This window comes from Rhinatrema bivittatum, chromosome 4, assembly GCF_901001135.1.
Source record: "Rhinatrema bivittatum chromosome 4, aRhiBiv1.1, whole genome shotgun sequence".
Lineage (NCBI taxonomy): Eukaryota > Metazoa > Chordata > Amphibia > Gymnophiona > Rhinatrematidae > Rhinatrema > Rhinatrema bivittatum.
Window position 1 is genome coordinate 331,507,059 of NC_042618.1, and position 23,757 is coordinate 331,530,815.

At 43.6% G+C, this 23,757-nt stretch overlaps 1 protein-coding gene and 1 long non-coding RNA gene across 3 annotated transcripts in view; one reads left to right on the top strand and one right to left on the bottom strand.

Moving 5' to 3' along the window:
• The window catches only part of LOC115090831, a 176,344-nt gene that overhangs the window by 122,095 nt on the left and 30,492 nt on the right, over positions 1-23,757 (bottom strand). The window lies entirely within an intron of this gene.
• The window catches only part of SEPTIN9 (septin 9), a 612,883-nt gene that overhangs the window by 114,171 nt on the left and 474,955 nt on the right, over positions 1-23,757 (top strand). Inside the window, exon 1 of one of the 2 annotated variants that reach the window (XM_029600383.1) lies at positions 12,276-12,369. The exons of the other annotated variant lie outside the window; for it this stretch is intronic. Coding sequence (XP_029456243.1) covers positions 12,348-12,369 — 22 coding nt within the window. The 5' untranslated portion in view covers positions 12,276-12,347. Of the gene's footprint in view, positions 1-12,275; positions 12,370-23,757 lie in introns of those variants that run through there. 2 annotated transcript variants of the gene reach the window in all.

Here is a 23,757-nt window from a genome sequence, read left to right on the forward strand (position 1 = left end):
TGACAGGCAGGCGGAGGCAGCATCTTCAGTTTCTACTTATTACTTCCCACCAAGTCACTTGCCCAGCAAATGCTTCATGCCATGCATGTCTGCTAAAGCCACAGGAAATAGATTCAGGATGTCAGAGAATGCATTTCAACAGACAAGAGCAGATTTCATTTGTGTCTGAAAAGAGGAGAAAAACTTAGCCGTATGGTGCGCTGACAGAATCGTGTTGACATATACTGTATGTAAATATTATAATCCAGTGCAAAAGAGAGGTAAATGGTGCATGCCAGCAAAGTACAGCATACTAAAAGGAAGAGGGCTCCTTTTAAAAGTGTAGGAGAATGAAAAAATTCCAATATTGGTGTCAGACAAGGTGCCAGATATCAAATATTAATAAACCAATCTGACAAAAAGCACATGATTCTAATTGTCTACCAAGCTATATATTCATTGTATTGTATTTTGTTTTGGGGGGGTGGGGTTTGACAAATGCAAATAAAATATCTCTCAAAGAGCTGTCACTCTAATAAAGTCTTTGCCGATGAAAGATGTGACATCGGATACTTAGCTTTAAAGATGAGCTGAAGATACCAGGCAAAACTGGTATCCAGCTGAGCTTGTCAGAGTGCACAAAGGACACAAGAGCCAGCAGATGAGAGCGGTTTCAGAGCACCAGGTAGAAGCGTCAGACCGGAGACCTCTGGTGTATTGATGAACAGCCTGCTTCAGGGGGTCAGATAATAATTGTGCGTCTTTCGTTCTGGAGGGGAGACGGACTTTAGTGTAACCCCTTTTGGGAGTACATAAAATGAAAGAGTGGCTGATGCCTGTTTGTGAGCTAAGCACCAGTCTTTTGTGGGGGTCACAAAAAAAAACAAAAACATATATATATATATATATGGTCAAGCAGATGGAGTAGTGGGCATGGCACAGAACCAAGGGTAGTAATTTATCAAGCTGGATAGGGAAACTCCACCAAAATATTGCTTTCCCTTCTGTGACTTCTCGGACTGCATCCCCAACTTCTTCTGCAGACTGGCAGATGCCTCTACCTCAGCTCATGCCTCGAGATAATGTAAAGTCTCGCACATTAGTTGCCCTCAACAAAACAAAGCTTTTATTTCTAGGGAGCCCAGCATTCAGAGCTAAACAATATCAAAGTTCAGGTTCACTTGCAGCATTAGCCATCAGTAAACATCACCAGCAATGACAACAAACCATTCTTCCTTCAAAAACCAGCCGAGGTCTTGGTACTCAACTCCGTTCAGAATTCTTAGTCATAGTCACATCAGTACAGCTCACCCGCTTTCCAAAAGGTGTCTACAAGGCTGTTCTGGTTCATAATCCTCCTAGTTTGTCACCAGATACCACCCAGGAGCCCAGTAATAGGTCACTGATTTCCCCCCCCCCCCCCCTCCTCATGCCTGACTTTGTTGGACTAAGTAGACCAGATGCCCTTCTAGGAGCTGTGAATCTCCCCATTCAGCACTTGGAACTCTGGAGCAGGAAGGCAAAAATAAAAAAATAAAAAATTCCCACCCTGAGCTCCACCTTATATTGACCCAAATAGAGACTCCCCCCCAGTAGTTCTCCCTCATAACAATCCCATAAAGGAATAATATACCAAAACTCCCTTATTAAACCTTTGTCACCATGACTCATCATCATAACTCAAAAGTAGAGGTTAAGTGACTTCCCTTAACATTTACCTCAAGTTACTTTTCTAAAGACCATGGCCCTCATCACATTAATAACTATCTAGAAGCCAATATCCTTCCACTTGGTTTCCCTCAATGACAGTTCCTCGGTTCCAAGTGACTATAGTAGATTTAGAAGGTTGTAGACATTTCTTTTTGAGTAATCTTCGTACAGTAATTCTCAACTTATATTTGCATATTATGAAAGGTGATTTTAATACTTTCCCTTCTTTTAGGATAGGAGTGAGTTTGATATTTGGGGTGAGGGAAATGTTTGGGGGTTTTAATAAAAGATAACGTTTGATTTTGTAATTATGTGTTTTATTGTGCTTCAGGGTATGGACTGTAATTTTAGCAAAGAGGAAAATGCTTCAATATATGTGTAATACTTTTTTTTATAACAATTTATATTCATGATTGTATTTTTTATAACTGAGTTTTATGTTTTCTATTGAATAACTGTGAGCCACTCTGAGCAACAAAGTGGCTCACAGTTACTCATTTTTTGGAAAATGCAGAATACAAACAAATAACTCAAATTAATTCAACTCAAAATGGTGATGCATAGGGAGGTTTTTGAATTTTTTTTCCCAAGATGCTAGCTCATTACCTGCATGGGTCTAAAACATGTTGTATGCCCTGGCAGGGATGTTCACCTGGAGGACAAGCAAGCTACCTTCATATCTGAGCATAGAAGTTCATTTTTAGAAACGACAGGATGGTTTAATTCCTTGGGGGGCTAGGGACCTAGTCCTGGGTTTCTATTTCTCATCATTAAATAGAATGATTCAGCTTTCCCTAGTGGCCCAGAGCCATCTGGTACCTTTACTGCTTATGTACTCAACCTCCGAGCAGCCCTTTGGCAGGGGCACAAGATCATTACAGAATACATTCAACATGGCAGTGATGTAGATTAGAAATATGCTGGTACAAAAGGTTAAAAAAAAAAAAAGTCTTTGCCCCGAGGATCTGCATTATAATTTAACTAGAAGACAAAGAAAAATGAGAAATCCGTGATGAATAACTGCACAAACAACATCGGAGGCCAGGTTGCACGGGCCAGTACTGGTGACAGGTTTGAAAAGTGATGATCACAAGGGGGAACGGGGAAGAGGAGGTGAAGGACGCTACTTAAGAGTTTCCTGCTCTTTCTGTGGTTCTGTTTGGAGGACCGCAGTCACTTACAAATGGTTGAGGAATGCACAGACTGAAGAGAAAGTGTTTGTTTAAGGCAGGCTCAACCTTTGGCAAAGAGCACCTTTTTGTTTAATATAAAAAAAAAAAAAGAAATGGAAGGGCTCTATAGCACACCTGAGAGGAAGTGGTTGGTATGGAGAAGGGAGGTGGGTGAGTGAGGCCACGACAACTTTTCAAGGGACCATAGCTGCGAAGACTTTCAGCAAGAGCTGATAGAAGGTAAAACCCATAAACCCATGGTTCTCAAGCCCAGTCCTCGAGACAGAGTGGTTCTCAGTCAGGATAGTCATAATGCATAGACGAGAGAGATGTTTGCATGCAGTTACTGTAGATCTCGGCCTATTCATTGTGGCTAGCCTGAAATCCCCATTTGCTAATGGTTCCCTGAGGATTGGAGTTGAGAACCACTCCCATAAACCATGCTGCTGACAAAAACCACAGATGAAGTAGCAAGTGATTTGACAGTCAGGGCCATGGAGAATAAGACGGTAACTTTAAAACTGCCACGCGGGCGCAATTTTTCAGGCCCGCACCCAGGGACGCGGCCATTTTTTATGTGTGCCAATTTTTAAGTGCGCGCGCACGCAAGTCCTGCATCTACCACGCAAGTCGGGGGATTTTAAAAGGGGTGCTCACCGATGCCAGTTAAACCAATTCATCGCCAGTTCGCCCAGTTAAGGGGTAGGTCATTCAGACCCCCCCCTAGTTTAATAGTCTTCATCCCCCTAGTTAACCCTGACCTTCAAAACCCTGCAGATCTGCCTAGTTTTCTTTATTTTAAAGCTTACACCTCCTCCATAGCTGAAGTAAGCTTACACAACGGGAGATCTGGGCGCACGCTCAGGCACGTATTTTATGCGCACATCTCTGGTTCATGCCCCGTGCAGGCCATGCCTCGCCCCCTTTTTGAAAACTTTGGAGATGAATGGCAGATACCCACATTTCGGGGCGGCTTTTAAAATTTGCTCGGCACGTGCGAGCCCAACTTATTTGTGCATTACCCTAATTAACGCACGTGCTGGACTTTTAAAATTCACCTTTTAAGAGAGAACAAAGAAGATGGAGAGCCTAACAGGCCATTTTCTTGTTGGCGATCCCCCAAAGACCTGTGATCCTCAGCCTGGTCTTTGGAGATCTCCCGATCAGTCTGATTTTCAGGATATAAGAAATGAATATGTATGAGATACATTTGTATGCACTGGCTCCTTTACATGCAAATACATCTCATATATATTAATTGCTTCATTTTTTCTTTTTTTTTTCTACAGGGTTTTTCGTTTTGTTTGATATTTATTTTTGTTCGTTTCATTTATTTGAAACAAAATAAACTTAAAAAAAAAAAAAAAGAACAGGGAAAACATACAGGAAAATGAAACTAAGGGGCCGGTTTAACCCCCTCTCCCTGCCAAAACAAAACTCAGTACTGCTGTAATTTAAAAACTGAAACCCCCGCTTCACCTTCCCTATATTCCCCTCCCCCGGAGCCCCAGATACCTCTTAATTCTTCTGTGGAGTTGTCCAAAGTTCAAATGGTGCAAGAGTGAGCCCCAGTGGCACCTGAAGCCAACATCATTTTCAAATCAGGACTTTAGGGCAGAGTGACCTGAGCGGGGTCGCCCCTATCCCATTTGGAATTTGGAGACCACATGGAAGGGTTAAGATATGTCTGGAGAGATGGGGGAGCATAGGGAAAGACTTGAGTGGGGAATTCAGTTTTTTTAATATTGATGGCGCTGAGTTAGGGGGGTTTTTTTTTTGGGGGGGGGGGGGTTGCGACAGCGGCAATGGCAAGAAACCGGGCCAGGGTGGGCGCCTGCTATTTTTGAAACGAAAAAAAAAAAAACCCCTCAAAACACATTTTGTTGTGTTTCGTTTTGGATTGAAATGACACATCACGAAAGAGGCTGTTTCACTGTGTTTTTCACATCATATCAAAATGAATGCAAACCCCTAATTCATGGTGTGGGTCTAGGAAACCAGATTAGTGAGGGATCTCCAAGAAACCAGGGTTAAGACCACAGCCGTGCACGGTTTCCCATTCCTGCCAAAAAAACAAGGACACCTTACAGCAAAACTGGGCCAGGTGATTCCCTTTCCACACCTGAGCAAGCTTTCTCCTCCTGCTTCGAGCAAATGTGGTTTTGCAGTGAACAGGATGCACAACTGCTTGCAATGCTGAACGTGTAAATGTCACTAGAATAATTCCATAAAATAAATACATATAGTGCAGGCCTGTCCCAAACACGTTCTCAACAAATAAGTTACAAAAGCTTTCCTTTTCACAAAAGGACACAGCCGAATATTCCTCAAACTGGAACTGGAATTGGAATAAACATTTTTTTTTTTTATTCAGACAGAGAAAAAAAAACTGCAGTGGATAGAAAATTGCCAGGCACTCTGCTATTTAAGTGATAAGGGAATTTTTCAGACTAGAAGCCCACATTGCTATTTTCACTGGGAATGAAGGATGATTTAGCTTCACTTTTGAGATCTACACTTTATTATTTATTTTTGGGGGTTACCAAATTGCGTTTTTGACTGGATACTTTTAACTCTTGGAACAAGCTGATGTGTTCCAAAGCTGCATCAAACCCGCTGCTAAGGAGAAGGGAGTTGTTTTTTTTTTTCTTTCACTAAATCAGAGAACTTATTTGCTTATTTTACCAATAGCTCAGTTCAGAGAGGCTCCGGGTTTCTGAAAGCAGGTTTTCAGGAGAAATTATGGCGGGAGCGCTTGCAAACTTGCATACCACAGACAAGTTGTAAACATCCAGGGCAGCAACACCAAACTACTGTCTGCAGTTTTCAAAACCCCTAATTGTACCTTAGTCACAGCAAAGAGACTGAGGATGTTCTAAATTTGCAGTGAAGTTAGCAAAGAAATGAGATTCACATTCTGTACCCTGGAAGGAGAGTCAATTATGTTAATGTTACTGCCAGAAGCTGCTGTCCAAATAAAGATAAAACAAATACCTCTATATTCCTTAAAGTACCTTATTTACCAACAGAAACACCACAGTCAGAGCCTGATTACTTAATAGGCACAGTCAGTGTATGCCTAGGGGCCCCTGTGCCCTGTAGATTGACTGTCATACAGTCAACCTACAGGGTAGGGGGACACACAAAGTCTTGATGCCTAGGAGCCCCTGAGGGTCGTAATTAATCACTGCCCACACTGTATAGAGGAGGGAACCTCTTCAAAACTGATTTGGCGAACCTTTTTTTGAGCAAAACTTTCAGATCTACTTCACATTTTGGAAAAAAAAGAAAACAAGACTTTATCAACTCGGTAGATCGATGTTCTTGCAAATGTAGGGAATTTCTTTTGAATGTTTCCCAGATCTTCTTGTAGAAATATGGCAGAGCTTTCCGAGCAAATCTGGGGGACGATCCAAAACATTGCTGTTGAACAAGAGCCAGACTGAAATTTGCCTGGCTTATGTTTGACCTTGAATTGCTCGCACAGCCTTAACATCTAAGCTACCCAGCAGATTCCTTAAAGACCCAGTTTTGTTTTCCCCAGGATAACTTTCCTCCAGGAACTGTGAAATAAAAAATGACTGTGATGACAGCCAAGGCAGAGAGGGTAGCACTAAAAATGAATATTATCCTCACCCAGCCTGCAGACTTCTGAAATTCCTCTGCACTTATTCCTTCTTGACATTTCCAATCCCTTCCTCATGACCAATGCATGCAGCTCCACCTTCCTGGACCACTGAAACTTTTGCAAGGATTTCTTCCTTCTATGGCGCTGTCAAATAGGTCCAGGTATTAAAGAACAGGCTTGAGCATCTCTTAAGTTTTTACACTTGGCGTTATACACGCATGCTATAATTTGTAAACCTGCTTTGCTCAGGGAGATCACCCAACAAGTCCCATAATGCAGCGAAACAAATTGGTAGGCTTCTTCTGCTTTCGATTACTGGGGTGGGGAGGGATGTCCTCTGCTCAGTTTAATTTCATCCTGTGTCTCTCCTCCTTGTCCCAATCATTGCGTAAAAAACCCCCAACATGTGGGCATAAATCCCAGCCCCTAGAAACCCTCCCCTCCCCCTAACCGTGTGTAAACGTACACTAGTGCCGGCCATGCAGTTTTCTAAAGGGCCATTTCTACGGGTAAAGCACTACTTGACCTGCAGAAGTCCCTGTGAAAATTACACTAGGGGAGGGTGATTTTGTAATATTGCAAGTAACGTGTAAAATATAGCCATTTTCAAAGTGAACTTGTGTGCATAAAGTCTGCACAGAAAAAAAAACCTGCACAAAATTACACCTGCTTTTTGCAACACATAACTTATGCATGCGAATTTACCATATAGGGCCTGATTTTCAAAAGCACTTATGCACGTAAAATTGGGTTTTACACATGTACATGCACTTTACTTGAGTAATTGAGCTTTTGAAAATTGCTACAATATATGACATTGAATTGTCCATAGGATTTACCCGCATAAGTTCACTTTGCATGCTTATATGACTTTTACCTGCATAACTCCTTTGAAAATTCCCTCCTTTTCTGTACTTTTTAAAATCAAAAGTATGGACATAAATCCAACTCTGCCCCCCCTGAATGCTCCTTTTTTGTGTGCATAAATTACATGCAAATTCAGGTTTCACACATACTTTTACATGCACACATCCAGGATAATTTCATAACAAGCCATTTATGCACATAAATGGCTTTCAAAATTCACCCTAATTGTATAAACTCTAGAATCAGCTTAAAAGTGAATTTTCAAGAGTTGCACGCATAAAAATTAGCAGTTGCACATGTAAAATAACATATAGCCGAGTATATACTATTTTAGAAGCCTCAATATACACACGTAAGAAAGGGTCCACGAGTAAATTTGTGTGTGTCAAAAAGGGAGCAGGCCAGGAGCATTCTGGGTCAGGGCCAACATTTATGTGGGTAAGTTGCTTTTCTATGAGCAATTTATGAATGTCAATTTGGCATCTTACCTGCTCAATATCAGGAGTAAGTGATCGTAAACATCTTAAAATACTGACTAAGTGGGGGAGATCTGGCATTGCTCCTACTTATCTGGATAAGTCTAAAAAGTGCCGGATAAGTAGCGTTTTAAGACTTATCCAACTAAGTGGTGTTTTTCCAGACTTATCCGGTTATCTCACTTAACCGGATAAGTCGGAAAAGTGCTACTTAGCAGGATAAATCTGAACGTATCCAGATAAGTGCTGCTACTTGTCTGGGTAACTTGGAACTTGTCTGGATTGTTTTTACATGCTCGCGCATGTTTATGTATATGGGCACATGCACATGTTTTAAAGTAATCCTCCCTATGTTCTGTGCTAATTACAAACCAGAAGAAAATACTTCCCACAGACTCATTTGTCACGTATGTTTGCCTTGACTAAATTAAATAGTAGTAGAATGCGTAGGTAAGTAATGCAAGCTTCTGCCAGACCTTTGCAGCAACCTTTCTGTTCTGCTAGAATACATTTAATTTGGGGGTTGACCTAGTGGCTCAATGGCAAGCACTATGCACTGCTATGTGGAAGGTCACCAATTCAGTTCCTACCCCTTAGGTCAGCTGGGGGGGGGGGGGAGGCAAGGATAGAGTAATGGTCATCATTAAGGGCAACAGCTGGTGGTCAGATTTAGAGGCCATAATACAGGGTCCTGGAAGGAGCCTGGTGCCTGGCTTCCTAGAATCAGGAACGTTGCTACAATGGCCAGTCAAGGAACAGGGGGGGGGAGGGGGGAAATGCCCAGATGATTGCGAATGAGCACTCACTGGCAGCAGTGTCCCAGCACTACGTCTGATTGAGCTGGAAGAAAAAGGAGAAAATTGGACCTACCAGGTCAAGAAAAGAAAAGAAAAAGAATACACCGAAAGTGGCTCACCTAACATTGCTTTATGTATTAGCAGGATGTTCCAAGCCTCGGATTTTGCATGTAGTCAAGTCCATTCTGTGCCATTGGGATTATTCCCCCTGCAGCTGCCAAACTTCAAATGCTAATATATGCAATTAGAAAATAACTCCAAATATAGCTGTGTGAAACACATGGTTTTGGTAGTTAACCGGGCAGAACAAAACAATCTTTCATTACCAATTGTCATTTTAATTCTTGAGTGTAAAAGAACAAAATATATATAAATATATTGGGGCAAAAAAAAAAAAAGATAAGTATCATATAGAAACATGACCGAAATAGGAATTATTATAGTTGAGAAACAGGTGGGCTGAAATTTTAAAGACCTTAGCTAGTGCTACTTCTAAAATGCTGTTCTGAACCCTAGAATTTGAGGTCTGCTGCCTCAGTTAATCATTTCCACCAGGCCTAGCCTGACAGTTCTGATTATATTTCAGTGCTTAACTTCTGAAGTGTAAGTGCAGAGCCAAATAGGATATTCTAGGGACTTCCTGTACTTTCAGGAGATGCAGCCAGTAGCTCAGCCAGGGGTGGGACCAAGTTCTAAGTAGAGGAGAAAACTTTTATGACAGAGAAGCAGTACAAGGGGAAAAAAATGCCAGCATCAAATGGGTCTAAATGCACTTTTATGTACTCTGTCTGTACTAGCTGTGTTGGTTATGGAAACATAGAATACGACAGCAGATGAGGACTGTAAGACCCCTCTAGTCTGCCCAACTTGTTTCCTGGCGTACTACCCTTGACCTCAGTTGATCTCTGGCTTTATACATTTCTATATAGCCTGGCTCCTTGCACTTGACCACTTGCTCCTGTGGCTGGATGTGTAAGACAAGTTGTAGGAACTGAAAAAGAAGAACCATAAAAAAAGAAATTTAAAAAGTGTGCCGGCGGACAGGTTAGGAAAACGGACACTCAAGTAAAGAGCGCCCATTTCCCTAACTCGCTGACAGCCACCTCTCCTGGGCACCCAATGCCAAGGAGACGCTAGGGACACAACATTTCCCCTAGCACCTCCTTTTTACTGCGGCAGCCCAGTTAAATATTAAATCGGGCGCCCGGGAGAGGTGGATCGGTGTGCGTTAAGAGAGCCGGTGCTCAATCATGAGCACCCATTTAACGTGTGCTGATATTGAATTGGCCTGTTTTGAGCGTGCATGTAAGGGGATAATGATGGATAAGATAAGGCATGGCATCTCTGCTTTTGTAAAGGGCACCACGGAAATGGAAAAGGCTACACAGGAGTGTCTGGCACACACAGTAAGGCGCTGTGCTGCTCCCTGTGTTTCCAACTTTAGAAAGGAATCTTATTGGTCAAAAGCATTCACATTTTTCCATTCTCTCCCTTGTAAGTGGTTCAATTCATTTAATAGACATCTTCCCTTTCCTGCTACCAGATTTTTCTCTTAAGATCTTTCAAGTGCTGACTTCACCTGAGCTGTTTCACAGAAGAATCTCTTTTCACTACAGTAGTGCTACAGTGATCTATATTTTAGAAACCTTTAGTTACATAAGGAGATTCACTGCATTACCCCTCACCTTTTTCAGTCCATTGCACTTCAGTCAAGGGAAGAGATTAATACCAGGGTTGTAGTCAACGGTTGTGGCTCCTGCTTTTGGGATACACACAATTTGAAGGCAGAAATGTAGGGCTTTATGTTCAAAGCAGCTTACCCTCGTTATGACCCTGTTATGTGCACATAAGTGGCGGATTGAAAATTAATTAAGGGCTGTGCGTGTAAAAGTATGGGCAAAACCCCATTTCATGCATACTTTTTCCTGCACGAACAAGAGGCGTTTCAGGAGATGGGGAATGCATTTGCACAACATACCTTTGGTTTTGAAAAATATGAGTTGGAATATACATGTAGCAAGTTATAGCAGCTCAGAAGCAAGGGTCACTTTAAATGTACAGGGACAACCCGCAAATTTTCAAAGCAGACTTATACACCTTATAAAAATTGCCCTCTTAAATTTGCAAAGGCATTCTGTTTGTTTATTTTTAAGACAACCAGTCACATTTATTCAAACTCTTTCCTGGCTTAGCACCTTCTTTTTGCTCTTGGTTTGAGGTAACTACCGGCCTCCTTACCAGGATCGGGATAATTCAGGCCTAGTCTCTGAATTCTTATCTCCAAAACATTCTGGAATTCAAAGTCCTTCTCTTCCAGTTGAGAAAACGGAATGACACCAAACCCCAGAATGCTTTGCGACGAGAGAAACCAGAATCCATTATGACCTTAAATGACCTGAATGCACGCAGTTACCCTCTCTGCAGTGTCTATTAATAGCTGTCGGATGTGCACGGTTCTAGTAGCCGTACTGCACGTGGAGACACCTGGATTCTTTGCAGCTTGTGGCACCTTTTGTTTGACCAGGATAAGAATTATGCAAAGACACCGCTGGAGGGGAGCTTTTGGAAACATTTTGGCGTATTCTTGAGATGATATCTGGAGATGAGACCTATGTGATTTTGTAAGGCGATCTTTAGATGATTCTTTTTGTAAGTACACAGGTGTCCCAGTGACCTCGGCACAGTTCTTTTTCTTTTGCTCACTTTACTCCTAGCTGAGTTGCAGATCAAGAGTGGGGAAACATATCAGCTCTACCTAGTCCAGCTCTGGGGCTCCTTGCCAAATTCAAATAGCGACACACTCCCCCCCCCCCCCCCCCCCCCATGGAATGCTAATAAGGAGGTTAAACGTTGACACCAAGAGCACCCTGGCGATTAACTGCAGCTTGCAGTGCTTTCCTAGGAAGGCAACCGGCAACCTCCAGAAGCAATAATTTATGCACAGCCAGAAACGAGAGAGCCAGGCCCGGTGGTGAGAAAAAAAAAACAGTCGAAGGGGGCGGAAGGGACCAGACAGTTTTTGCTTTTTATTTTTTTTTTTTTTTAATATTTGAGCCTGAGAAAAAGAGAAGGAAATCATGTGCAACCGTCTTAAAAAAAATCATCTTTCTGAGTGTGTGTGTGTGTAAATGCTTAAATTGCTGTTTTGCTTCCAACTTATTTGGAAGCTGTCAGCGGTTGTACTGTACAAATGGAAAGAGGAGCGAGAGCACAGTAGCACAAGGAAGTCGAGCTCTGAAGATCTCCCCCCGCGGTTTTAGGGCTGATCTCTGGGAGGAATTGGGTTCTGGGGGCTTTCGGTAGTCCCAGCAGCACACGTACTGGGGCAGGGTTTTTTTTTTGGGGGGGGGGGGGAGGGAGGGGCCGTGACTGAAATTCCCAGCTCACGTGGGTGTGGTTTTTGCCTCCTTTCCTTTTAAAAAAAATCTTTTTTAGATATTTTTCTTTCGTTTTCATAAAGACAATGCCACTTCAGTTTGGAGCGCAAAAAAAAAAAAAAAAGCCCCCATATGAGCAGCACATGGTGATGTGGTAATTTGGAGGCTTTCCTAGCTACCACACATTGAAGAAATTAGATCAGACAAAGAGCTTTTGGAAGAGGGAGGGGAGAGAAAGAGGAGGGTGGCTAAGTGGCGCGGGGGGGGGGCGACAAAAACTGGGTACGCCTCCGAGAGGGACGGATAGGACACACGGATGCTAAATATATCCCGCAGGAGTGATGGAGAGAGACCGGATCACAGGTAGGAAACGGGTCTCTTTTGATGGGCTATTGAGAATTTGTTTTCTACAAATCACGTCTCGTGTTTCGGTGCCTTTGACATTTACAGTGAAAAAGCGAGCCAGCTGAGAGAGACAGCTTTGTATGTGGAAGGATCCTTTTTCTAATCCCTTTCCTCTCCCTTCTTTGCCCCCCCGTAAGTTCTCCAGACGTATCCACGTTCCAAGAACACAGAGCCATTGGAGTGTCTGGGTCTCATTTGCTTCTTTCATTGTATTCCACCCCCACCCCCCCCCCCCCCCCAAATCCCTGCCGTCCATCGAGGCGGCACGGAACGGGAGTGCCCGCTGTTTGTACTCTTGTTACGCGCCTGTCGTGTTTTCTGGAGAGGGTAGACGAGTATAACCTACCCCCCAGAGTTTGAATTGTCAGGTTGGCGTTTTTGGTGCACAGGAGTGCAGAGAACATTGGGGGAGGGGCATAAGCGATATTATTCTTTTCTTTTTCCCCTGAAACAAAATAAGATAAGATGACGTTTCTTGCTGACAGAAGAGGATCTTCCCCAGACTTCAGGAGAGAAATCATTTCGTCTCGGTGTTCATGGGAATTAATTCCATGACTTCATACAGGCAGTCTTTGTACACTTTGCTTCATGTGTGCCCCTGTGGAATGATGGCAGAGTGTGCAAAGCAAGCACTCCATTGATTTGAATAAAATGTTTGTGTGCCTGAGTGTGTGGCAGGGGTGGGAAGGATTCCCTCTCCGCTGCTCAAAGCCTCAAACTGATCATCTTTGTTTTTTTAAAATAATCTCAACCCACCCTAGTTTTTATGGACATTAGTTAAACAGGGATGTGATGTGACACAGTTTCTGGAAGGAGACTTTTTTACTTTTTTTTTGGCCCAGCTCTGGCCTGTTTACAACCCCTCAGGTCTCTGTAGTGCTGCTTTCAAATTGAAGAAACAGGACTTCACATCCCACAGTGCACTTGGAGGGGAAATTCAAAAAGCCATGACTGACCAACCGTCTCTCTTAACAGTCTAGGTTCCATCACATCCCTGGCTAGATGTATATCACTGCACAAGGTACTGCAACAGCTTCCACGTTTCAGTAGTTTCTGTGACATATAATCACATGCATGACACACTGGAAAGTAGCTGTGGGCCTGAGAACGTCAGTGCAAATTTGTGGGAATGGACCTTAGGTTAGCCTGAGTTCAAATGGGCTTCAGAGATTCCTTTTTGGGAAGCTGCCGGAAACTCCATAAATCTAGGAATGACTCCTGGCAAATGTTGTTTTGGGAAATGTCAGTTGCTTAGCAGAGTCCTCTCTTGCAGCCAGATCAGTTTGCAGCTTTGTTGGTAGTAGGGTAAGAGGGGATAGCTGGGATAATGAAGGCCCAGTTGCTTTGCGTGCATGTTTCCTGTGAATTAGCTCCAGTCACAATGCATGCTTTAACTCCAAGGCCAAGCTCAGTAGCACAGTGGGTGAGTCCCTGCCTTAGTGCCACCAGGTTCAGTTAACAGTGGCAGAAGGCAGAAAATTGGTACAAGAATTTAAAAAGCTCATCTAGTCAAAGTGTTTAGAGAACAAGAGAGGAAGTCAACTAGGTGGATTGATTGCTCCTTTTTTTCCCCCCATCATCTACCTCATATTTCCTGAACAAAACAAGGTACCCAATGGCATCAGTGAAGTGGGACATGCTGTCTTAAAATCACCGAACAACAGGTGTACTGTCTATAGTTTATGACATGTAACTGTTTTTGAATCAGAGTAGCTCAGTATATACAGAACCGACTAGTCACCTAAACCAGAGCTTCCCAAACCTTGTCCTGGTGACCCCAGAGCCAGACAGGATTTCAGGATACCCATGATGAATACACATGAGACACATTTACTAATGTAACCCCCTTTGTACAGGATAGGGACAATCTTCAGGAACTATAAAGTATGGAAAAACTGGATGCAGTTTTGGAATTACGATGCTCCAGTGAGGAGAGAGGAGGATGAGGGAGAGCAGAACAACTCCTAGGCCCAAGGTGCTCACTTTACAGTCACACAAATAAAAATCTCCAAACCAGTAGTGTTGTTCCAAAACCAAAAATTTACTGACCACTACTAAAGTTGTGGAGAAAACAAATAAATCCATTTCCAGTCTCTCAAAAAAAAAAATACACTGTCCAACAAAACAGAACATCAGTATAGATCTCAGGTGCTGCCTCCAAGACCTCAGAATCAGTGTTCAATCTGCTGTTATTGCAGATTCTTCCCTCTCTTCTCCTTGAGATGGACATCCTCCAAATGTTGTATCACAGGGTCTTCATCAACTTCTCTTGCACAAAAATAGAATACCGCAAACAGGTGTGGATTTCTAGCACACCACTGGAGATCCTTGATCACAAAAGGTTTGCAAAGGACTGAGCTTTCCTCTCTTTATGAAAAAGCAATGGGCAAACTCTCCCTCATTTCCACAAACGGTGGAAAACACGGACAGGCCATTACTTCTGTATGGAAAGAAAATGGCCTCCTCAGCTGGAAAAGGTGAGAAGTTGGAGAACCTCTCCAGATAGCAGCAAGTCAGCACCCGTGATGCCTCTTTCTATTTTTCCACAATGTTGACTTCTAGTGCCTCTTGGAAAACCTATTTAGATTAGTAGAAAAGGACTTTCCTTTTAGTAAGGGGCTATGTCAATCACTCCACCACTTCCTCTACTCCCACTGCTGGAATTTTCCATAATAATATCTAATGGCGAAGCCTAGTCGGCTTTACATATACATTGGAGCTCACGCTATATGCAGATTTATCTCATGCATATTCATTGTGGATATCATAAAACCGGACTGACAATGGGGTCACCAGGACAGTTTTGGGAAGCCCTGACCAAAACCATTTTTTGAGTTAACTTAATGTAGCAGTGGCCCAGCACTTTTTGATAAAGTTCAGCCAGCACATTGCCGCTGCTTCTCTGCTACCTGTCTGACTTGCAGAGAAAATGGAAACCGAAGAACACAAGGAAAGGAAAGGACAGTTAGGTGGTGTGTGCCCATAGCTATGGCAGGCCCAAATGTGTAGAGCTGAATGATTAGGCCACATTTCAGCAAAACTATTTTGCAGAGAGGAAATCATGACTGTAAAGGAACTGAGATAGGCCATATGAGCTCCATATGAGAAGATTCTTTGCAACCTAGATAGGGAAAAGAAAGAAGGATAAGCTGTGGCAGCCGGAGGAGGAGGAGATAATGGAATGATTTAGCCCTGTGGACTGCAAGTTTACTGAACATTGTGAGTTGATATCATGGTTGACAGTTTGGTGCCTCTGTCTCTTAATGTACACCCCGGCTGTACTTAGAAATGTGTTTGCGACAAAACAGGATTAGCAGCCAGATGTCCAAATAGTATCCTTTATTGGGTAGTAACACGAGTAAATGAACAATGCCCAACTCTGGCTGAGTTTCGCCCTCTTACAATGGGGCTACGTCAGGGGCTCAACTTGAATCGTGTTATGATGAAAATCCAAGTCTTAAAAAAGACTATGCAACAAAGGTTATTGGAAAGGCTGATTAAACTCTTAATGACAGCGGTACCTCAGTTTCTCATTTCATAATCGATACAAGGATTGCAAATATGCCGATATTCTTTGGTGTAGTTATAACAGCAAACACGGGCGGCAGTATGGCTTTCCCTTGTTGACTTTGGTTCTGAGTCAACAAGGGAAAGCCATACTGCCGCCCGTGTTTGCTGTTATAACTACACCAAAGAATATCGGCATATTTGCAATCCTTGTATCGATTATGAAATGAGAAACTGAGGTACCGCTGTCATTAAGAGTTTAATCAGCCTTTCCAATAACCTTTGTTGCATAGTCTTTTTTAAGACTTGGATTTTCATCATAACACGATTCAAGTTGAGCCCCTGACGTAGCCCCATTGTAAGAGGGCGAAACTCGGCCAGAGTTGGGCATTGTTCATTTACTCGTGTTACTACCCAATAAAGGATACTATTTGGACATCTGGCTGCTAATCCTGTTTTGTCGCCCTCACGGCTTTGTTAGACAGCCTTCCTTGCTGTTTCTTCAGTCCTTAGAAATGTGTTTGCCATACAGTCATAAAAGCTGGGCAGGTCCCGTGACCCTGGCCTTAGCATCTCAAGCTGCGGTACGGCAGGCCTGGGGTCGAGTGTGGGTTTGGGGAGAGCCGGAAAGGCAGTGCTCTTGAGCCCAGGGTGTGCCTTGCCAACCTGAGAGTGCAGCACTAAAGGACTTTCTCGGAGGAGATTCCTGTTTAGTATTCAGGGCCAGTGAGAGTTCCCTGTGTTGCTCCGGACATGCAGTGTGGGCATAGGTTTGCATAACGAGGAAAATCATCAGTGCTAACGTTTCACTATTTTACTTACTATACTCTAATTGCTTTTTGCGGACTACCAAAAACTTGTTTTACTGGAGGCATGTATATTTGGGGTGGGGCATTGCCCAACAGTTTCTTCCTACTCCTATAGGCTCCCAGTTCAATAAGAACTTGCCTCTGTTGAGCTTCCCTCTGACTCCTCCCCATTCCCTTAACCAAGTCGTTGCAGAGGTTGCATGCGATAGGTGTGGTTCCAGCAAAGGCCTGTTTATTTACAGGAGACGATGTTTACACAGTCCAATTCACCGGTAACTTCACAGCAAACGCTTGTTCCATCTAAACTCTGAGACAGTAGCAGCAACATTAAATTTTACATTCCAGTCGGGCATATTTTTTGGTGACGCTAGGCCAGTGAAATTTTCAGACTCTTGTCAGTTCAGGGATAACTACAACGATGTGGGCTGATGTCTCTGCCTCTGTGAGCTGAGGGATTTTCTCTCACGCATCTTTGAAATCCCATAAATTGTAGACATTCCAGCGTTAGATCTCTGCCTCAGTTCCCACAGCAAAACTATTACTCGCAGTTCTTACACACAGCTCTGGACAGATACTCATGAGACCATCCCTGCACCATGGAGCTCAAGACAAACATGTATGACAAACATGGCAGGTATACTTATTGTAGAGATGTGGTTAAGATGTGAAAGCAGCCTAGAAAAGATGAGTTTTTAGACATTTAAATATGCTCAGAGAAGGACCATGAGGCACCAACTCAAGAAGCTTATTGCAGGCATCAAGGTGGAAAGCGTGGAGTCGACTGTTGGCAGTGGAGGAGAAATGGCACAGATAAGGGCGTCTTGCCCATTGAATGACATTCACAAGGAAGGGGTATCGGGAGAGGGAAGAGAAAAAACAGGTAATGAGGAGCTGCAGAGTGAATGCATTTGTTCTGCATTTTCCTTCTCGGGGGGAGCAGCCTAGGCGTGAGATGCTGGATTCTTCCACGACATTACAGGAAGTAAGGAGGTGGCTGACAGCCCCTCAAAAACTAGATTTAAAACCTCTAGGAGTTTCCAACATCACTGCCACTGAGTTACTGGCCTAGCCTAATTGTCTCTTATTGAATGTCTTTGGAAGGTTCCGGAAACTTGAATAGAAGTAAGAAGTTCAGTATGCACGAACATTAACGCCAGTGCTAAAATAAACTTGTCAAAACATTACAAAGGAGGCAAAACACTCGGGCGGATTTTAAAAGCCCTGCTCGCGTAAATCCGCCTGGATTTACGCGAGCAGGGCCTTGCGCGCCGGCGCGCCTAGGTCCCGGGGTTTTTTGAAGGGGGCGTGTCGGGGGCGGGACCGGATGATGCGGCGTTTCGGGGGCGGGACCGGGGGCATGGCGCCGGCCTGGGGGCGTGGTCGAGGCCTCCGGACCAGCCCCCGGGTCGGAGGACGGCGCGTCAGCAGTCCGCTGGCGCGCATAGATTTACGTCTGCTTCTCGCAGGCGTAAATCTAGGGACAAAGGTAAGGGGGGGTTTTAGATAGGGCCGGGGGGGGGGGTGGGTTAGGTAGGGGAAGGGAGGGGAAGGTGAGGGGAGGGTGAAAGAAAGTTCCCTCCGAGGCCGCTCCGATTTCGGAGCGGCCTCGGAGGGAACGGAGGCAGGCTGTGCGGCTTGGCGCGCGCAGGCTGCCCAAAATCGGCAGCCTTGCGCGCGCCGATCCAGGATTTTAGAGGATACGCACGGCTATGTGCGTATCTTATCAAATCCAGCGTATTTTTGTTTGCGCCTGCTGCGCAAACAAAAGTACACGATCACGCTTTTTTAAAAAATCTACCCCACTATCTTTAAAGATTTTATTAGGGAAAGACAGCAGGGAAAACGAATTAAAAACTGCTGATAGAGATACCACCAGCTTTCAAAAATCAGCTTCTGACCTGATAAAATGGGCATGCGAACATTCTTTTAATTAAAAAATAATGTAGCAATCATGCACGCTGCATTTATTTATTTATTTATTTATTTAAAACTTTTCTATACCATTGTTTAGTAGTACACCATCACAGCTGTTTACAGTTAGGCACAAATATATGGTTTCTCAATTATCCATAGGGTGCCATTATTATACGGTTACATGGTTCAATAATATACTCTAAATAGGGACTTTAAAAAGGGCATATTAATTAGATCCAAGCAGACCTGGATTTACACAAAGGCATTTTTGGCCTACGGAGTGGCACACAGGACAAAGATTTGCCACCTCCCACTATTCTGGATGGGCCATAGCCTACACAGGGGCTCAAGGGTTCAGCAGCCAGCTCACTCTCCCTTCCCACTGGAGCCGAAGGCAGGCTGGCCACCCTCCCTCATCTCCCGTTCCCCTTGCCCATACTTCTGACACTGCCAGTGATCTGGGCCAGAAGAAGGAGAAGGAGGAAGAGGAGGAGGAGGAGGAGGAGGGATACGAGCAGGGTTATTGCAAGAGTATTTGGCACCCTAGGTGAACCTTTATCCTCGTGGTCCCCACCATTAACTTTTCAAGTCCATAGGCCAAATCCCCCTCCTCCAAGATTTTCATATTAAACTCGACAACCATGATGACCCCCTCCACTGCGCCTTCCAGAACAATCTTGTAAAAACAGAACTGGACACAGGAAGGGCAATTTTTAAAAGCATTTTACATAGGTAAATGGTGATTACCTAGGTAAAAGGGCTGTTTGAAAATTGACCATCTTAAATGTGTCTAAAAATACTCATGGGTCAAAGGAAAAGTATGCTTATACTTTTGTTACGAGAATTGGTACCCATGACTTTGCATAAGAATGTAGTTATGAAAATTACACTCATACTTTTAAATATTGCACATTATATTTATACACATAATACAAATATGTTTTAGAAATAAGGCCACAGTGTCTGATGAATGTATCATCTTTTGGGACTGACTGTGTAAACAAAATTACAAAAAGTTTCAAATCTGTTTATCACCTCCAGTAACAGCGATGCAACGGCAGTGGGTACATGGTTTAGGGCGGTGGTCCCCAACCTTGTCCTGGGGGCCCACCAGCCAGTTGGGTTTTCAGGATATCCACAATGAATATGCATGTTATGCATGCAAATTTTCTCTCATGCATAATCATTGTGGATATCCTGAAAACCCAACTGGCTGGTGGGCCCCCAGGACAGGGTTGGGGACCACTGGTTTAGGGCTTCTGAATGGGTTGATGAGTGGGGGGGGAGGGAGGGAGAAGGAGTGGCTTCTGCCAGCACATTACTTTATTGTGAATTCGATTTCAAGGGGTAACGGAGCCTCTTATCCCTGGCAAAATTCTAATTTGAAGCTAGTTGGAGGACAGCTCCCCCCCCCCCCCCCCATTTTATAGTAAAGGTGCAAAATCACAAGTGAGTGAAGTTTTGGTCCCTGTTATGTTAACCAGGAACTATGGAAATGGCCAGTAGGACAGGGACCTTCCCACAGGCTTCAAGAGACTACAAGAAAGCTGCATTCACCAGAGAAAGAAAGCTCAGAGACTAGGCGATCATGGAGAAGGAGTGTGTACAGGCATTTTTTATGATTCATTTTGTTTTTCTTTAGTTATAGTTTTTCATTTGTTTTTGTCTCTTTAAAATAAAGAGACTAAAAAAATTGTTTTAATTTGGGTTGGGTTTTTTTTACAATGTTGAATCAGCAGCCAAACAACACCATTCCTGGGCTTTTCCCCGTTCTTCCCCCACCCCCAAACCTTCTTACCTGCCTATTGAAAATGTCTTCATGGGACAGGAGTGATTTGCTGACCATTCCTGCCGTGCTGCTGCTGCTGCTGGAAATGGCGCCAATCTTACAAAATTGTGCTGATATCTCGGCGCCATTTTATACAGTTAAAATTTACAATGCCGTCGACCTCATTCTGCCGGCGCTATTTTCAATAATGGCAGTGGCAGGGCAAGAGTGATTGAGGTTTGGGGTAAGAGTGTCCAGGGTTGGGGTTGGAGGCCGGGATAGTATTTTTTTTTTTTTTGGCAGCAGTGATGGTGCTACTTTTTTTTCAAACCGAAACCAATGAAATTGAGCACAATTTTGTTTGGTTTTTCTTTTGTTTCGTTTCAAAAACTAATTGAAGCAAATGGGAAAATTTCATTAAAATGTCACAAGTTATCAGTCTAAATGTCAAGTTTGGGGGTAATTAGCCACCTCTCTGGTAGACAATGGCTAGCTTACGCTTCCAATGCAGCTTCTGTCATAAACTGTGATGGAAGCACTGGGAGAGAATAACAACCGTACCTCGCTTCTGGCAGGATTTTGTAAGTGACAGTGGGGTCAGGAGAGTGTTTGGGCGATGGGGGACAGGGTCTCCTGGTTAGTATAATGCTCAACGGGTGGGTTTCTAAAAAGAGAACGGGAAAATGGAGCAGGGATTGATCTGTGGATCTCGTAGTATATTGTACATTGAGGGCATGTAACGTGCATGGCCCAAAAAGGCCATTGATGAAATTTGGTGAGGGGGAGTGTTGAGATCAAGCCACAGGCCCCCTTTACTACTTTAAAAAAAAAATATCAATCCACTACTTACCCAGATATCTTTTGAAGATATCTGGATTAGTAGCAAGTTATCTGGCCACTCAAGGCTGGATACCTTAAAAATCTAAACAGCTATATTCAAATATAGTCTGTTAGGTTTTTAAGTTATCCAGCTGTGCTTCTCTTGCTGAATACACAGGACAAGTAATCCGGCTAAACTTGCCCACTAATCTGCCTACTGAATATGACCCCCCCTTGATTTTTTAATAACATATTTTGACAATTATCCCTTGCTATCTACTACAAATTTTACTGTGGGCCTCAAAATCTTTTGTATTTCTTTTAATTTTCCTTGACCCTTATAGGTGAGTTTTAAAAGAGATGCACACACCAAAATCGGGGGATGGGTGTGCATCCAGCACATGCACTTGTCTACCTGATTTTTATATAGTGGAGGGATGTGCGCACATCTCGCATCAGAGAAAAAAGGGGCATGGTGTGGGCGGGGCATGGCCACGAGGTATGCACACAAGTCCCTACGTGCCTGGTGCATGGCGCAGGACCAGAGCCACGCAAGTGTACTTTTGCTATGGAGGAGGTGTAAGTTAAAAAAAAAAATACAGGCATCCCTGAGGGACTTAAGAGATCTGGGGTAACTGGAGGCAGTGCATGCTAAACAGCTGGGGGGGGGGGGGGGGGAAGGGGTTTGGAGCACCTAGTTCTAGATTGAACTAGTGAAACAGGTCATGGCGTGGATGCGCACCCATTATAAAATTCCCCACTTGAACAACTCAAACCTGACTTTACGCAGCTGTGTGTGCCCACTTGCCTAATTAGGAGCGCACATACACACGCCTAGTATTTAATAGCATGCAGGTATATGTTATAAAATTCCCATGAATCTGGGTGTGCGCACACGTGTACATGTGCGCTCGCGCGCCCGTTTCAAAGCTACATTCCCTGCTGTTAATATCTCCGTCTTCATCATCCCACCTACTCTCGAGAGCCATGAATGCAAAGGAAAGGAGCCTTCTGGTTTTTACAATATGCCAATAGTACAATGGCAACCTCCAACCCAAAGTGCTGGTTTATTTTGTGCCTATCTCTCCTCAAATCCTGCCTTTCGCACTCACTAGCGGATTTTAAAAGCGCTATGTGCGCCAAAGCCAGGCGTTCAAAAAAGGGCGAGGGTGGGGTCTGGGCGGGGCCAAGCCTGTACCATGAAGTCTGCCCACGAGTGCACGCCGGGGTACCCTACCACGTAATTTTACTTCTGTTATGGACGGTTTGTAAGTAATAAAAATTAGGCTAGTCAGCGGGTTTTAATGGTCGGGGCTAATAGGGTAAAAGGATGGTAAGTTAGCTAGGGGGTTACAGAAGTCCTCTTCTTGACTGGGGCAAACTGGGAACAAATTGGGGAAACAGGTAATTGTGTCGGTGCACATATCTACTAAAACTCTCCCCCAGTTACGTGAACAAGGCGTCATTTGTGTGCACATGCGCGCGTCGATATAAAGTCGTGTGCACATGTATGCGTGTATGGCCGATTTTATAACAGTGCAAGTATAAGTGCATAGATGCGCGTATGTTAGGAAATTACCTCGTCCATATGCACGAGCTGACAAAGGCACGCACATCTGCGCATGCGCATAGGTCTTAAAATTCACCTCTATGTCTAGTGTTGACACGTCTGGATCATTCCACTGCAATTCTATTCCAAACTGTGCTGCTAAGTAATAGCAGTAAAAATCTGGTAGGCATATCCCGACTATCTTTGCAGGATTTTAAAGCTAATTCTTGACTTTTTGTGCAGTCAGACAAAGCTCGACATCATGACTTTAAGTGAGTGACAAAAAAAACTGCCACAGGAAGAGATACAGGAACTATTGAAAAAAGATAAAGTACTCACTATAGCTAATTCCTCTTTATTGCATTAGCTGTCCCACTCCAACCAACATATAATTTCACCCATTTCTGGCTACCTTATTTATTTTATTCATACCTTCTCTGAAAGCCCACAATAGTGGAGAATTGGTACAACTCATCCAGTTTCACAGATTTGTAAATTCCTAGATACTGTAACTAGGATTGCTGTGATTTTGTTTTTTGTACATCCTTTTTCTTATGTCCCCTTCTCTTACTCCTACCCCAGCTGATTTTCTGTTAGGTGCAAATGCTGCTTTAAAGGGAAACAAGGGCGAGCTGTTTCTGTTATAGAAACATAGAAATGACGGCAGAAGAAGACCAAACGGCCCATCCAGTCTGCCCAGCAAGCTTTCGCACTTTTCTCTCACATACCTATCTGTTTCTCTTGGCTCTTAGTAACCTTTTTTTTAATTCTATTTCCCTTCCACCCCCACCATTAATGTAGAGAGCAGTGTTGGACCTGCATCTAAGTGAAATAGCTTAATTTAGTTAGGGGTATTAACCACCGCAATAAGCAAGCTACACCCATGCTTATTTGTTTATTCAGACTATGTAATTCAGTCCTTGTTGATTGTTGCCTGAATATAGATCCACCTTTCTTCATTCCCCCCTGCCGTTGAAGCA